Below are 14,993 nucleotides of genomic sequence, written 5' to 3' on the forward strand. Positions count from 1 at the left end.
CAACAGAATTGAACTAGAAATCAATAACAAACAGATAACTGGAAAATCCCCAAACACTGGGAAATGAAGCAACACACTTCTAAGCAACACACAGGCAAAAAATAAATCCCAAGAGACGTTTAAAAATGTAAAATGAAACACATCAAAATTTGTAGGATGCAATGAAATCAATGCTTAGAGGAAAATATATATAATTAAATGCATGTAATGGAAAAGAAGATATATCTAAAACCAATACTTAGTTTCCATCTTTAAAAAACTAGAAAGAAAAAAAAAAGAAGAGCAAATTATATCCAAAGCAAGAAGACAAAAAGGAATCATAGGAAGCAGAGGATAAATCATGGAATTGAAACCACAAATCAATAGAGAGTATTCATGAAACCAAAAGCTGGTTCTTTGAAAAAAATTAATGAAATTGATAAGCCCATAGCCAGACTAAGTAAAAGAGAAGGCACAATTTCTAATATCAAAAATGAAATAAGGGACATCACTACAGGTCCTACATAGCAAAAGGAGAACAAAGGAATGACTTTATGCCTATTAACTTGATAACCGTGAAGCAATGGGCAATTTCTTGAAAGACAATATTTGCCAAATCTCACATAAGAAGAAATAGACAATAATATATCTATTTAAGAAAGAGATCAATGATTAATAATCTTTCAAAACAGAAGGCACCAGGCCCCAAATATACTCACTCATGAATTCTACTGAACATTTAATAAAGAAATTATACCAATTCTGTACAAATTCTTTCAGAGGATGGAAGCAGAGGAAATGCTTCCTAGCTCTTTCTATGAGATCAGCAGTATCCCAACACCAAAATGAGACAAGGACATTAAAAGAAAATCAGAGACAACATTTCTTATGAATATAGATGCAAAAATCCTCAACAGAATATTAACAAATTGAATCCAACCACGTCTAAAAGGAATTTTATCTCATGACCAAGTGGGATTTATCCCAGGCATACATAGCTGATTTGACATTTGAAAATCAATTATTATAATCCATGAGCTTAAAAAATTATATGATTATATTAATAAATGTAGAAATAGCATTTGACAGAATCCAATACCCATTTATGATTTTTAAAAAAACTCTGCGAACTAGACATAGAGAAGAACTTCCTCAACTTGATAGAGAGTATCTACAAAAAGCCCATAGCTAACATCATACATAATGGTAAGAAACTCAAAAGTTTTCAGTGGAAAGTCGTTCTCTCTTACCACTACTTTTCAACACCCTACTGGAAGCTCTAGCTAATGAAAGAAGACAAGAAAAATAAACAAAATATATGAATTGGGAAGGAAGAAGTAAAACTTTGTTCACAGATTACATGATTGTCTATATAGAAAATCTGTCCAAGATTTAGTTAAACAGAAAACAAACAAAAACCTCCTAGAACTATAAAGAAATTACAGCAAGGTTGTAGGATACAAGGCTAATATGCAAAAATCAATTGCTTAGGAGTGCTTGGGAAGCAACTTGTGAGGTAGAGATGTTCTTGGCTCGAAGCCGGAGTTCCCGTTTATCCTCTGGGAAGGCTTACTTAGCTACTGGCTAAATGCACTGATGCTCCATCTCAGTGCAAGTTGAGTTTTTGTTTTAGAGTCTCCAAAAGACAGTGGAAAAGGAGAAGAAAGATGATTTTGGTAAAATTAAAATAGCCATTTCAACTTCCATGAGTCTCCCAGGGCTGCAGGTTGGGGGACGGGGACACTCAGTACTGGGGTTTCCCAGAACAGACCTCCCTAGATCTCAGGCTGCCCCACGTCCCCTCCTATGGGGGCAGCAGTTCCTTCTCTGCGTCCCTCAAGTCCTTGCATCCCTAGCTCAGGAGGCTCACTTGCCATCTTCTTTGCAGTCCTCTGCGAGGCTCGTACCTCAGGGCCCACTCCTTCACCGTGGAGCTCAGCTCCCAGCACTGGGAGGGCAGGGCCCACGATAGACATGAGATGAGTGAATATTGAACAAATGGATGGACTCAAGTACTGAGGAGGAAGCAGAATGGGCAGTGCGGGCGAGGGTGTTCACGGCACCATGAACACCCCAGCCGGGAAGACTGGAGAGGGCCTTTCTCCACTGCGATGACCAGCACCCTTACCCCCTGAAGTACAGAGAGGCTGAGGTTTCTTTTCCAAGTTTCATTATTTAGAAGGTCAGCAGGTGACAGTTATTGACTTTATCAAAGTCAAAAGGACAAACCTGCCTCCACACATACCCACCCTGTCTCTGAAACAACTTATTTTCATGTAAATGAGATGGTTAAAGGCATGGAACCTGGGTCCACATCCTGAATCCATCACTTACTTGCTGTGTGACCTTGAAGAAGTCACCTAATTCCTCTGGTACTCATATACTCATCCACAAAATGGGAATAATAATAGTTCTTACCTCATAGAGATTTTGGGGGGATTAGGTGAAACTGACATATGAAAAGTTCTTGGAACAGTGCCAGGTATACATAAAGCCCTATGCAAATGTTTGCTATTTAATTTTATGAGTAAATTTAATTAAACTTATTTAATTAAATGTTGCATTCTAAATTAGACAGAGCTAGACACGTCTATCATCTATTAAAAAGAATTGCCTATTACGGCTGGCTATAACTCAGTGGTAGAGTGCTTGCCTAACAGGTATGAAGCCCTGGGTTCACAAAAAAACAAAAACAAAAACAAACTAATTGTCTACTAATAAATCATTTTAAGCTTAGGCAACTGAGCTGGGTATGATGTCATGTGTATGCTAATCTTGATCCCTATCACCTTGTGTTTGTTTCAATTTATTGTTCTGTTGTTCTCTAAAAATTTATTTCACTGCTTTTGGGGGAAAGCTAGAGTTATATTTGGGAAGTGTTTTTTTCTCAATCTGATGAGCCTGGAGGGACCTGTGGCAGGGGGAAAGGTCAGGGGGAGCAGATCAAAGCATGTCCCCTCCCCAAACTGGCACAGTAGAATTGAGAGGGAGGGAGAGTTTTGAAGTGGATGGGAATTCAGTTTTAAATTGGAGAACTGATCTGGACTTTTAGCGCCTTTGAGAATCTAAATTATTGAGAAGAGGCTTGTCCTTATAATCAATCACCAAAAAGCTCTTAAATCTGCCACGAAAGCATCGGTTTTCAGGAAGAGAGATTAGCGACAGCCAAACAGAACACAGCAGAGTGGCTTTCTGCCTGTGCTTCTTGGAGTTCACCTGTTTCACGGTTCCACTTGCTGGGGCTCCTCTGAGGTCTCTAAGAAGCAGTTTAACCCTGGAAACGCAGTGAGCTGGCCCCAATCCTCCTACACTGGGGCTGCGGGTGACTGAAGTGCTGCAGCAGCCCCAGGTGGGGTGAGCAGGAGGCGGGCTAGAAAGCACATCACTCCAGCAGTGGGACCAGAGCCACAGGCGCTCTCCACGCGGTCAGCCAGGAAGAGCACGGAAAGGCCCCACCTGACTCCGTTCCCTTCCCTCCACCTCCTCCTCCACAGCCTCCCTCATCCTGAGAAGCCAGAAAAGGAAAGGGCCTGACCCACCCTCTTTCCCAGGGCAAATTCCAAGCCACTGGACAGCGGAAGCTCCAGCTTAGATGCGAGGCTGACCTTTTACGTGGGCCTGACTGGACTTTTTAATAGCCAGGAAGGAGTTGTAATTATCCAACCAAAACAGATGTGATGGCTGAACAGGGGACGGGCTGTGGGATTTCCCTCCGTGTCATCCAAGGGCAGAGGAGGAGTGAGAGCCTTAAGGCAGCTCTTCACGGTCAAGCAGCCGTTTTCATGTGTACCTCGGCCAGACCACCCCTACTCAGTAAAGGGGCTGCTGGACATGGCCACAGGATCCATTTCCCATGGCTTTCACACAGGTCGGACATGTTCACATGAGTCTCACGGTCCCTGGCGGGAACATTTATGTAAGCCAGTCAACCTTTAGCAAGTATCTGAGGGCTTAGGAGGTGCCAGGCCCTGCTCTGGGGGTTGGGGGATGCCTAAAAAAGTAAGGAAGGCCTTGTGGAGCTTCCACTCCAGGGAAGGAGACCAGCAAAGCAAGTAATGACACAATGTTATATAGACATACATATACAGATGTGTACAGATGTCACACACACATACACACATTTGCTGTTTTTTCTCAGTCTGACAAAGTCTAGAGCAGCAGGAGGGACAGGTACCTGTCTTTATGGTACACACACACACACACACACACACAGATAGATGATACATGTCTGTATAAACACATAGACATGATACAACGTATATATACCTGGGGGGATAGATCATACAGTGATGAATGCTATGAAGACGAAGCATGGTAACATGGTAAGCAAGTAGAGGAGGTGGGATGAAGTGGGACTAATTTTAGATAACGGTCATTTCTTCCACTGGCAGAGCGTGTCACAATCTTGAACAACGGTCTCACAAGCTCTGTCTTGTTTTATCCCTAGAGTCGCTTGGTGAGGGACTAATCCAGTCTGAAGGTAAGGAAATGGGAGCTCAGCACTAAGTTAAGTGCCTCCAAGCCAGGTGACCTTTTATCACTCCAGCCAACAGCAAAAGCAGGCGTGACGCTGGTGTAGCTCGAAGCTTCGGCGCTCCCTGTACATCCTAAGTTAACTCTGGAACCAAAGTCAGTACAACATTCCTGGAAGCCAGTGTCATGGAGCGTGGCCGTGGACTGGGAAAGGGGCTTTACATTTCAGAACTTGTAGCAAAGCAACTGATGCCATCCATTTCATCAAGAGCAGTGTTCCCACCAGGCCCCGGGGACAGCGTTGGTGCTGTCACCTCAGCCCATGGGCAAGCTGAATGGGGACTACTATCGATATATTTTCTCTCTAAAAATGAATTGAAATACTGAATCTCGCCTGCTCTGAGCTAAGGGTTTGTGGCAGAATCACGAAAGGCTGTCCATGACTGCATCCCGAGGCAGAACATCCGGTCCTTCTCTCTGGGGGGGACGAAGGCGACACCATGCTGGCCCTTCAGGGAAGGTGAATGGATCTTGGCTTCCAGTTCAGCAAGCTCCCAGTGGGAACCCTCAGGAGGCACCTTCTGTCCTCGGAAGCTGGAAGGACAGCCCCAATCCCAGCGTATTTCAACTTGATGGTGAGACAGCCGTAGAGAGCATTTGTATGTATGCTCTTAATACCATTCAAGTATGACTTTGCTTTTGGACTGAAGATAAGACTGTTTGGATGCTTTTTTAAATGGCCATTTTGGAAGCACTATAATTTGTTTTAGGGAGGAACTTATTGTTTGGAAAAATATCTTGAAAAGACATTTGGTGTAAGTGAAGCCTTTATGTGGGCAGACATATCAACAGGAACTACGGATCTAAGAAGACAGGAAATTTGATAGGGTTTGTCCCAAGAAGGAAGGGGAGAGAAAAATGAGAAAGAGAAGGGAATGGGAGAGGAGAGGGAGATAACAGAGTGGAGAAGGGCTGGAACCAATGATGGGAGAAGTTGAAGACCAATAAACCTCCACTGTCGTGGGAACCTGAAGGAAATTGGCAGATGGGGGATGTCTATCTCTGTCCTCCTCTGGCATGGCAACCCCCCTTACAAAGTCAGCCTACTTCTGTTGACTGCTTCGTGAAGAGCAAAGAGGGTGCCGTGTTTCATCTCCATGGTGTAGAACAGGGCTGTCCAATAGAACGTTCTGTGATGATGGAGCACCATCCAATGGAAGCCCCAGTCACAGGTGACTCCTGAGCAGAAGCAGGTGGGTCATTGTGACAGCGAGTGAACCGGGTTTTGGATGGCCACATGTGGCTAGGAGTACTGTACCAAACAGCACAGGGGTAGAGAAAGGGGACATCCACAGAGGGAAGAGTCCTGCATCACAGTGATGCTGAGAATGTAAGCACCTTGGAATCTGCTGAAATCCGGGACAGACTAAAACGGGAATGGAACTGGAGGGCTGATGGGAAGCGGTGGGCTTCAACTAGTTTTACCTGGAACATGAGGTCAAGGAAGCCCCAGGCTGACATTAGGGATACCGAGTATTTGAGAAAAAAGAAATTGAGGGCCTTTACATAGGCAAATTGAAGTTTCTAAAAATGGTGAGAGTCTTCTTTTCTTTTTTTTTTTTTTTTTCATTTTCCAGAATCTTAGCTCATGAATGTGTGTTTACACCTGTGCACAAGCATCTCCTGAAGACTCTGTAGCACCAAGAGCTGTGATGGCTGGCACATGGCAGGTACTTAATAAATACCTGGGTTACCAGATGAGTGAGGGAACGGTACGTTCCATCATCTACCAACATCATCTCCCTCCATCCTACAACATCCCCACAAGGAAGTGGAGTCGCAGAGGCTGAGTGGCAAGTCCAAGATTCCCCGTCTTTTGGCTCCCCCAACTTGCCCCTGCATCCAAATGTCAGAGGCCTTCTCTGGCCTCTCCAGGGTGCCTGCCGAGAGGAAGGGCGGAGATGCCAGGGGGACTGCAGCACAGGACCCCTGGAGCAGCTCTGCTGTGACCCCCTTCACAGTGTGCTCTGGCGTCCCCACCTGCCAGGCTGCGTTTCTTTCTGGGACCCCTACCACTAGTTACCCCGGTGCCTGCCACCAAGCCATCTCTTCAACACTAAGGGACTCAAGAGATAAATGAATGCAAGAGTAAAGGAGGTTTCTCCATTGACTTTTTAGAAGCTTCTTTCAGTTTGGAGAAATAATATCAGTGCCTCACAAAAACATGTTTCCTCCCGGGTCCACCTTGAGCACCTTCCCATTCACTGAATGAAGTCAATTCTCAGCCACTTGGTTTTGGGACTCTCCAGCATGTTTGGCTCAGACCTGACCCTGCACTTTTATTTTATTTGTTTGTTGGTTGGTTGATTTATTTATCTATTTTCCTGTGGATGATTTATCTGTTGGGGATCTGAAAAGGGAATTCCTGAAACTGGCCTCTTTATGCCATTTCAGTCCTTGATAAATCCATATTCAGAAAACCGGTAAAGAATGGAGTGGGGAGCAGATCAAGCCTGCTACTTCTTGTTAGCATATGCCCTAAAATTACAGTTTTTAAAAAAGCTAATAAAAGAGCTAATACAAGAAAGAAGAGTTTGGATGTATTGACTCACGTTGAATGGGATTTTGTGTGTGTGTGTGTGTGTAAAATCCAGACTTTCAGCCATAAACAAATAAGTGATGGAACTTAAAGAATGCACCAACAGCTTTCATTGACCTGTCACAGTGGTCAGTGCTAATAATTTTTTGCATATATAGCCCTAAGCATAGAATATATTCTTACCATATGATAGATAGTGTCAGGCTTGCAGTGATGTTACCGAGAATTTTAATCCTTGCCAAGGACTCCCAAACCTCCAATCTGATGATACAGAACCATTTCCCAGTTTCTCCAAAGTATTTGTGTTACTAAGCCAAGCAGTTTGCCCGACCCTGACTCAATTGAGATACACTTGATACACTCAATGTTTCCCACTCAGAAATTAAATATAGAGGAAACTCAAGTGGGACATTTACTTCTAACTTTAAACCATTTCTCAATTGTTTGAAAATTTTTATAACCAAGTATTACCAAGTACTTTAGCATTACTTTGCTTTGGTATTTGATTTGAGATTGTTTTGTTAAAACTGTTTGAATTTTTTTCATGAAAATATTACAGTAAAGCATTTATTTTGATAACTTTAACAAACAAGAACAAAAATACTTTAAAATGCCTAAAGACTGCAAAGATAACTCAAAGTTTCTGGGGGCAAGGGGTGGGGGTGGGGATCAGCCAGGTGAGGCTGGACTCACCTTCCCAAAGCTGGCGGCATTGACAGGCTGAGTATCGTTCTTCTCACAGAAATCCAGGTAATGCATGTAGAGGGCACTGCGGGGAATACAGACGCCCTCCGCAATCTCATAGTTCTCCTCCAGCCTAGGGGGAAAAAAATGTCCAGTGAGTGATAAATGTGTCACCTTCCCCAAGCAACAGGGGTTCTTTCTTTCCAGTCCCTCAGAAGTCACTCTCCTCCTACAGATGGGGAAACTGGGACTCAGGAAGACAAAGTGAGCTGTGTCAGGTCACGCATGGAATTAGTGACCTTGCACTAATCAGGATCAGAATCCTGCGCCTTTGGGTGTGATCTCAGCCCACTTTTTCAGTCCAAATCCCTAGATCCTCTGCTCCTTACTCTCATTGTCCTTCTTGCGTTCTGGCTAGATCAGGTCCCCCCAGACTCCCAAACTCTTCAGGATATTGCAGACAAGCCCGCTCTGCCAGGCTTCAAAAACACAACTGTTTGTGGAGCCATTTCTAGTGGGTAGAAGCCAAAGGATGATGATGTCACCATCTTGGAGTGTCTCGGTTGACAAGAGCAGCAAAAAAGGATTGATCGTCTGGGGAAACAGATGCCCAAGTAGAGGTTGTAGAAAGAGCTGGAAAGACACTAACCCTCTGAATGGAGGGAGGATTAGTGTCACAGTAGGGAGGTAAGCCCTTGATTACTTTAGGATCACCTTCTCCTCTGCTGTATAAGGATTAATGACCCTGTAACCAATACCTTCTCAATGAGTACAGGTTAGGGGTCCTGTAGGAGAGAGCTCTCTCACTGGATTCAAATCCCAGCCTTGTCACTTGCAAGTTACTTAACCTCATGCCCCAATCTCCCTTCGGAGGTGATGATTTGTAATTGCCTGCTAAGGTAATGGACTATCAGACCGGATAACACATGACATGCATTTGCGAGGTGCCTAGCAGTGCACACGTGGGAAATGCCCTGGGAACCTCATCATCTCCACATTTCATCTCCATAAACATCCTAGGCTCCCATCTGTCCACACTCTGGGATATTGGAGATATAAAAGAAAACTAATTTTTTTTTTTTTAATTTTTGATCCAAATACCCAGAAGTTAGGCATTCAGATGAATCCTGTGCCCACTGTCATAGACACTTTGGAAGGTTAAACACCTCTTCCAGTAAAACTGCGGTGGCACTAGACAATTTGGGAATTTCTCTTTGGACCTTGTCTTCAAAGCCTGGGGCATATACTGTTCAATAAACTCACCAACAGAAAAGATTTCTCCTTTGATCATGAATTGGATTTTAGGAATCAACCCAAAGCCATTTGGAACTAAGTCTGGGGGATAAAGTGGCAAATAGTTCTTTCCTCTCAAATTTTTTTTTTGTTTTTTTTTTTTGGGGGGGGGAGGGGATAAGGCATGACTCTAAAGCAATGAAATAAATGTCCTCAAGTGGCTTCAGACTCTGAGAGCACTTGCCAAAGAAGTGGTCCAGCACTGTCGTAACTCAAGTGGAATGAGGACACGGCCTCCCAAGGTGCCCACTTGAAAGGGCAGTGCTCATTCAGCTCCTTCCAACATGTGGTCGAAAAAAAAGTCCATTTCAATCATTTCATATTGAAACCCCATGTATGAATGCAACCCCAGGGTCACTAGGGTAAAGAGCGAAGCCCAGTGCAGAGTGGTCCCAATCATTTCATCCATTGCCACCTCTTCTGGGAAGGGAACACTGAGTGACCCCTGATAATTTTCAGAAATGCTCCAGGAGATAGTTGATATCTTCCTTTCTAGGCGACCAAATGCACTGAGACTGGGAGAGTGTCTGAGTTACCTCTGAATCCTTGAAGTCTAGCATATTCCTTGGCACACCATAGGTGCTTAATGAGGGATGGACAGATTGTTTCAGTCATTTACTCATTTGACAAATTTTTATTGATCTTTTATCACCTGTGAGGTTTGGGGGACATCATGGTGAGTAAGACAGTCCTTGCTTGCAAATAATGAACAAATTAATGGTAGACAGACGGACAAAGTCATAGTTAATCTATAATTCAACGAATATTTAGGGAGTGCCAGGCAGTATCTTGACATTAGGAAGTAGTGATGGAGAAAGACATGCCTCGTCCTGAAAGGGCTTACGTTCTAGTTTATGTGTTCCCCCAAGTACAAACTGGAACTCTACCTGGGTTTCCCTGGGGGAAACAGGTTTCACAAAGAAAATAGGTTTCTTAGGATTGTCCCAAGCTTCGGGTCCAGTATGGGTGAAAACCAGCCTTTGAGGTTAGCTTGGACTCCCACCTGCCATTCACAGTATTATTTCTCTATAAACAAGTTCACAGGTCCAAATAACCAGCCTAGGCACAAACTCATAGGGGCCATTGGAATAATGCAGTCTTCACAAACTGGGGTCTCACAGACGTGCTTTGTTTGAACAGTATTGACCCAACTTTTAAAATCCAGGACATTTCACATAAGAATCTGGATTTCTGGCTTCTTGTGAAAAAACAGATCTGGCAACCCCAGGCCCATATTCCCGCATGACAACAATTGGCCGTGGTTAGATGTGCCCTGGAGTTGGCCACAGTCCTCACTCCTCCCTGTTTTTCTTACACCAAGTCTATTTTCTGTTCCTTGCCTGGCTCCGTAAGCACTTGTGTTGGCATAAGGCATGACCTACGTCCTAGTTCATTTTGCATTTTATTTAGGGAGAATTATACACAAGAAATAAGAATATTTAAGTACTGTGAACTCCTGACTGCAGGTGCAGCTGAAGATGGGAAAACTGTTGTGTAGGTGAGAGTAGATAAAGTTTCATAGAGGGATTGTGGTTGAAATTTTGCAATGACAAATAACAACTGGCATTTGGTGAGCTCTTACTAGGTGCCGGGCACTGGGTAGGCATGACCTCATCCGATCCTCACAATGCCCATGTGAGGTAGGCATTATATCTGTCTTTCAGATTAGGAAACGAAAGCTCAGAGAGTGTAACTCATTTGCTAATACAGTCAGGAACAGAGTCTGTCTGATGTGAAACCTCTGTGGTATTCTGCCATGGTAGTGGGAGGGGGTTCCAGCAAGAATGAGAGTTGAAATGTGCCCTGGGCCTTGGATGATGAAGACGGGGGTCTGAATGGGAAGGAGGATTTGTGAAGGAGTACCTAAAAGGAAAGACCCATGGAGGGGGGCTATGGAGAATCTTTAAATGCCCCACAAAAGAATATGGCTTGGCATCACATAACTGGCAGTTGGGGATTGCTATAAAAACGTTGTTTTCAGAGGAAGGCAGTGGAGTGGTATTCAGAGAGGATTAAAAAAGTGACAACAGAGTGGTTTAGACAATTCCTTTACCACTGTGACCAAAGACGTGACAAAACAATTTTAGAGGAGGAAAAGTTTATTTGGCGTTCATGGTTTTAGAGGTCTCAGATCATAGATGGCTGACTCCATTGCTCTAGGCCCAAGATGGGGCAGAACACCATGGTGGAAGAGGAAAGCGACTCTGGACATAGCCACCAGGAAGCAGAGAGAGAGAGTGAGCTCCACTCACCAGGGCCAAAATATATACCCCCAAAGACATGCCTCCAGTGCCCCACCTCCTCCAGCCACACCGTACCTATAGTTGACACCCAGTTAATTCCTATCAGCAGATCAATGCACTGATTAGGTCAAGGCTCTCATAACCCAATTTATTTCATTTCTAAACTTTTTTTTACACTCACACATGAGCTTTGGGGGATACAATGATAATAATGTCATTGATAACAAAAGCAACTGCCATTAACTTAAAGTTTAATATGTTCTGTTTGTCAGCCATGGGTCAAAGATAAAAGAACGTCAAAAACTAAAAAAACAAAAATAAGAGCAAAAACTCCCCAAGTTTCATAGGTTGCAATTTTTTACTTGAGAGTTTCATTTAGCAATCTCCTATTTCAACACTTTAGATCATTGTAGTGTGGAACATTTTCCAGTCTAATGCATAGACATGAACAGCTGGGCAGCTGGAACTTGGTGCATGACGTGCTGTGGGGAGGATGAAAGTATCCCTTTTTGCTTATCTATGCTGATGACTTCCTAAAGTTCATTTCTGTCAGAAGAATCCATGGATGTGTTCAATAAATATGTACTTCAAACCATTCAGAATTCACCTTATGTATGATCCCTTGAAATGACAGAGAGCCAATTCTATTTTTTTTTCTTTAAGCATGGTCAATTTATTCTTTGGCAAATCACTCTGTGCCTCTAAGGTAGGTAGCCAAGATGGACTAGCAAGGGGATGATGGATGGATGGATGGATGGGTGGATGGATGGATGGATGGATGGACGGACAGACAAGTGAGACCAGGTAAGAGCTCAGGCAAGACATGATAGGCATGGACTGAAGTAGTGGCTGTGGTGACAGAGATAACATGTAGGGCCTGGGACTCCTTCCTGTTTGCAGATGTGGGGAGGGGAGGGAACCAAAGCAAGATCTCAGATTCCCGACAGGGCCAAATGGGTGAATGGGGCTCCATTATTCATGGTTTAAAATGCCCAAACTGTCAAGCTCTGGGAGGAAAATGCCTTCAAATGTAGTGTCAAAGAGCATGGGTTCCCAGGTAGATACCTGGTTTCTTCATCCATTATTTATTACTTAAGCCCCTGTGTCTGAGTCCCTATTGTTGTTCTTGTGACCCATTTGTTCATTAGATCTGGCCAAGAGATCAAGATTTCAATACAAGATCCTGGTTATAATACTCCACATCAAATGAACCCATAGCAACAACCAACTATTTGAATCCGATGTGTGTAAGTCACAGTTCACATAGGCTGAACTAATTAAGCAGTTACCTGTCAAAGCCCGGGGCCTTCCAAGTAATGACATTTCCACCCACGTTTTGTTCTTATCGAAGCTTCTGAGCCTCAGAGTAGCCAGGCGGCTTATGACTATGAAGCATTTTAATAAGCTGTATGAACGAATGGGTGTAATTGACGGGGAAGGGCACCTCTGGGGCTTGATGGGTTTCTACAGGAATAGCATCCTCACACCTTTCCCCAAACCACCTCACAAAATCCAGAGGCCGCGCGTGTGCCGGAGTTGCTAATTGGAATGTCCGCTCCCTGACCAAGGCACAGCAGAGAGAAAGCAGTTAATTACTTCTCTTCGAATCTGATGATGAAATTTCCCCCGTCTGCCTCTTTTAGAGGACATCATTAGTCTGACAGGGTGCACAATGCTCCATTATACCTGGATTTTTTTTTTTAATGATCACAAAAAAAAAAAAAAATTCCTGACTTGTTCCATTTTCTTATCTTCTGCTTAACCACTTGATCATATTTGAATTGAGCCCATCCTATTAGGGAGACATAATGGAGCGGGTCTGGAAGCTCGCATGAGTCATGACCTGAGGCGTGCGTTTTTAAAAGCTCATCGGGGCCTTCAGTGTGCGGCCTCCTAGGACGCACAGAGGAAGTCTCATATGGGCATTGGACTATGAAGAATAAATGTTTTGGCTCCCACCATCACGCCCCCCTCTGTCTCCAGGATAAACCTGTGATTTCTCATATATGCACAAAGCTGTATGTTCTAAGCATCCACTTCTCAAGTCCTTGTAGACATGTCGAGAGTGGACATTCTTCTTCTATTTTACCAAAAGTCAACATAAATTTTTCTAAAGCCACTTATCACAGAGATCTGAGACTGTAAACTATGCAAAAGAGATAGAAAGAAAAAGAGAAAGAAAGAAATGAAGGAAGGAAGAGGAAGGGAGGAAGGGAGGAAGAAAGGAAGGGAGGGAGGGAGGGAGGGAGGGAGGGAGGAAGGAAGGAAGGAAGGAAGGGAGGGAGGGAGGGAGGGAGGGAGGGAGGGAGGGAGGGAGGGAGGATCTGCTAAGCAATCAAGACAAGACAAAAGTCTAAGCCCATCCACAGAGGATGGGGTTGTGGCTCAGTGGTGGAGCACTTGCCCAGCACTCACAAGGCCCTGGGTTTAATTCAATCCCCAACTGTGCAACAAAACAACCAGCTCCCTCCTCACATAGCCCAGTGTCTCATCAGGGCCCCTCCAGGGGAACTGGGCTGCCCGAAATAATCACACAAGAGACAGAGACCCCTTTTTGTTTGGGGTCCTGTGACAACTCCTCTGACTGTAAGGGTCCGCAGAAAGAGAGCCAGCAGGCAGGTGCTGACCCCTTTTATTGAGGAGAAGCCATTCAAATGAGGCCAGGGGTCAGGTTTCAGGGGGCTGAGTCTAGCTTCATGATGTCTGCTGTCAGCAGGTGACTGACATCTAGGAAGGCCACATCCAAAGGCAGAGCAAGAGAAGGGGATACATAAAGGGCATTTCCATGGAACATTCTATCCCAAACAGGGCAAAAGGTTGATATCACAAAGGAACAGGTGAGCAGAGCTTAATCCATGGGGCAACACACTTACATCCGAAGACCCGCCCTCAACTTTCCGGACCAGGGCATCGTCCAGGTCACTACGAGATGTAGTGACTGGCTAAAGCCTCTCCACTCCAGGACGGAAGGCGAGAATCATTCAGAGTGGCTCCCCACAGCCCAGCTTCCTCACTGGGCATCTGAAGTCCCCACTATGTGATGTTTGTATTCACTATCACTACCCCTACAAGGTGAGTAAGGTCATTCCCATGACATGGAGAAAGAAGTGGAGGGTCAGGGAGAGAAAGAGACTTGCCCAAAGTCACAGGCTGGAGTGCGACCTCAGCTATGATGCCTCCTTAGCTCTTACTGCAAGTCAGGGTCTGCCAGTCATTTGGTCAGTCAGCATATATTTATTGAGTATGTACTATGTGCCAGGCAAACCGCAGAATGCAACTACCAACAAGAAGACATCACTCCTGCTCCCTCCTTTAAGAAGCTGACAATTTCTCCCAAGGAAGGTAGGAACTAAGGAGATAATGGCATCCCACAATAAACACCTACACCGTAGTGGTGTTTAGCTCTGATTAAAGATAAGGCCAACTCCATACCAGGTCCAAACAAAATTTAAAAATCCATTTTAATAAACAATGGCAGTTAAGCTCATGATTAGACAAGCCAATCAAGCATGTTTGGTGGACCTCGATACTTTTTGCAGGAACTCTGCGGGCCTGGCCTCCTTGGTATTGGAGGTCTTCTTGGGGATCAGGTATTTTCTCCTCTTAAAAAGAGTGAGACTATGACCTTCTGTGCGTTCAGCCTTGGTCTCCTCCTCCTTAAACAGAGGTACTGTCACAGGCCATGCAGTTAACTGTCCACCTAACTACAAACCATATATGTG

The 14,993-nt window shown here is 44.3% G+C and overlaps 1 protein-coding gene across 3 annotated transcripts in view; it reads right to left on the reverse strand.

The window, feature by feature from the left end:
- Rfx4 (regulatory factor X4) overlaps nucleotides 1-14,993 on the reverse strand; it is a 128,322-nt gene that overhangs the window by 87,101 nt on the left and 26,228 nt on the right. For all 3 annotated transcript variants that reach the window (XM_026398580.2, XM_026398571.2, XM_026398585.2), the window contains exon 3: nucleotides 7,745-7,868. In XM_026398580.2, the coding sequence (XP_026254365.1) occupies nucleotides 7,745-7,810 (66 nt within the window). In that variant the 5' untranslated portion in view covers nucleotides 7,811-7,868. The remainder of the gene's footprint in view (nucleotides 1-7,744; nucleotides 7,869-14,993) is intronic.

Source organism: Urocitellus parryii, chromosome 5 (assembly GCF_045843805.1).
Source record: "Urocitellus parryii isolate mUroPar1 chromosome 5, mUroPar1.hap1, whole genome shotgun sequence".
Classification (NCBI taxonomy): domain Eukaryota; kingdom Metazoa; phylum Chordata; class Mammalia; order Rodentia; family Sciuridae; genus Urocitellus; species Urocitellus parryii.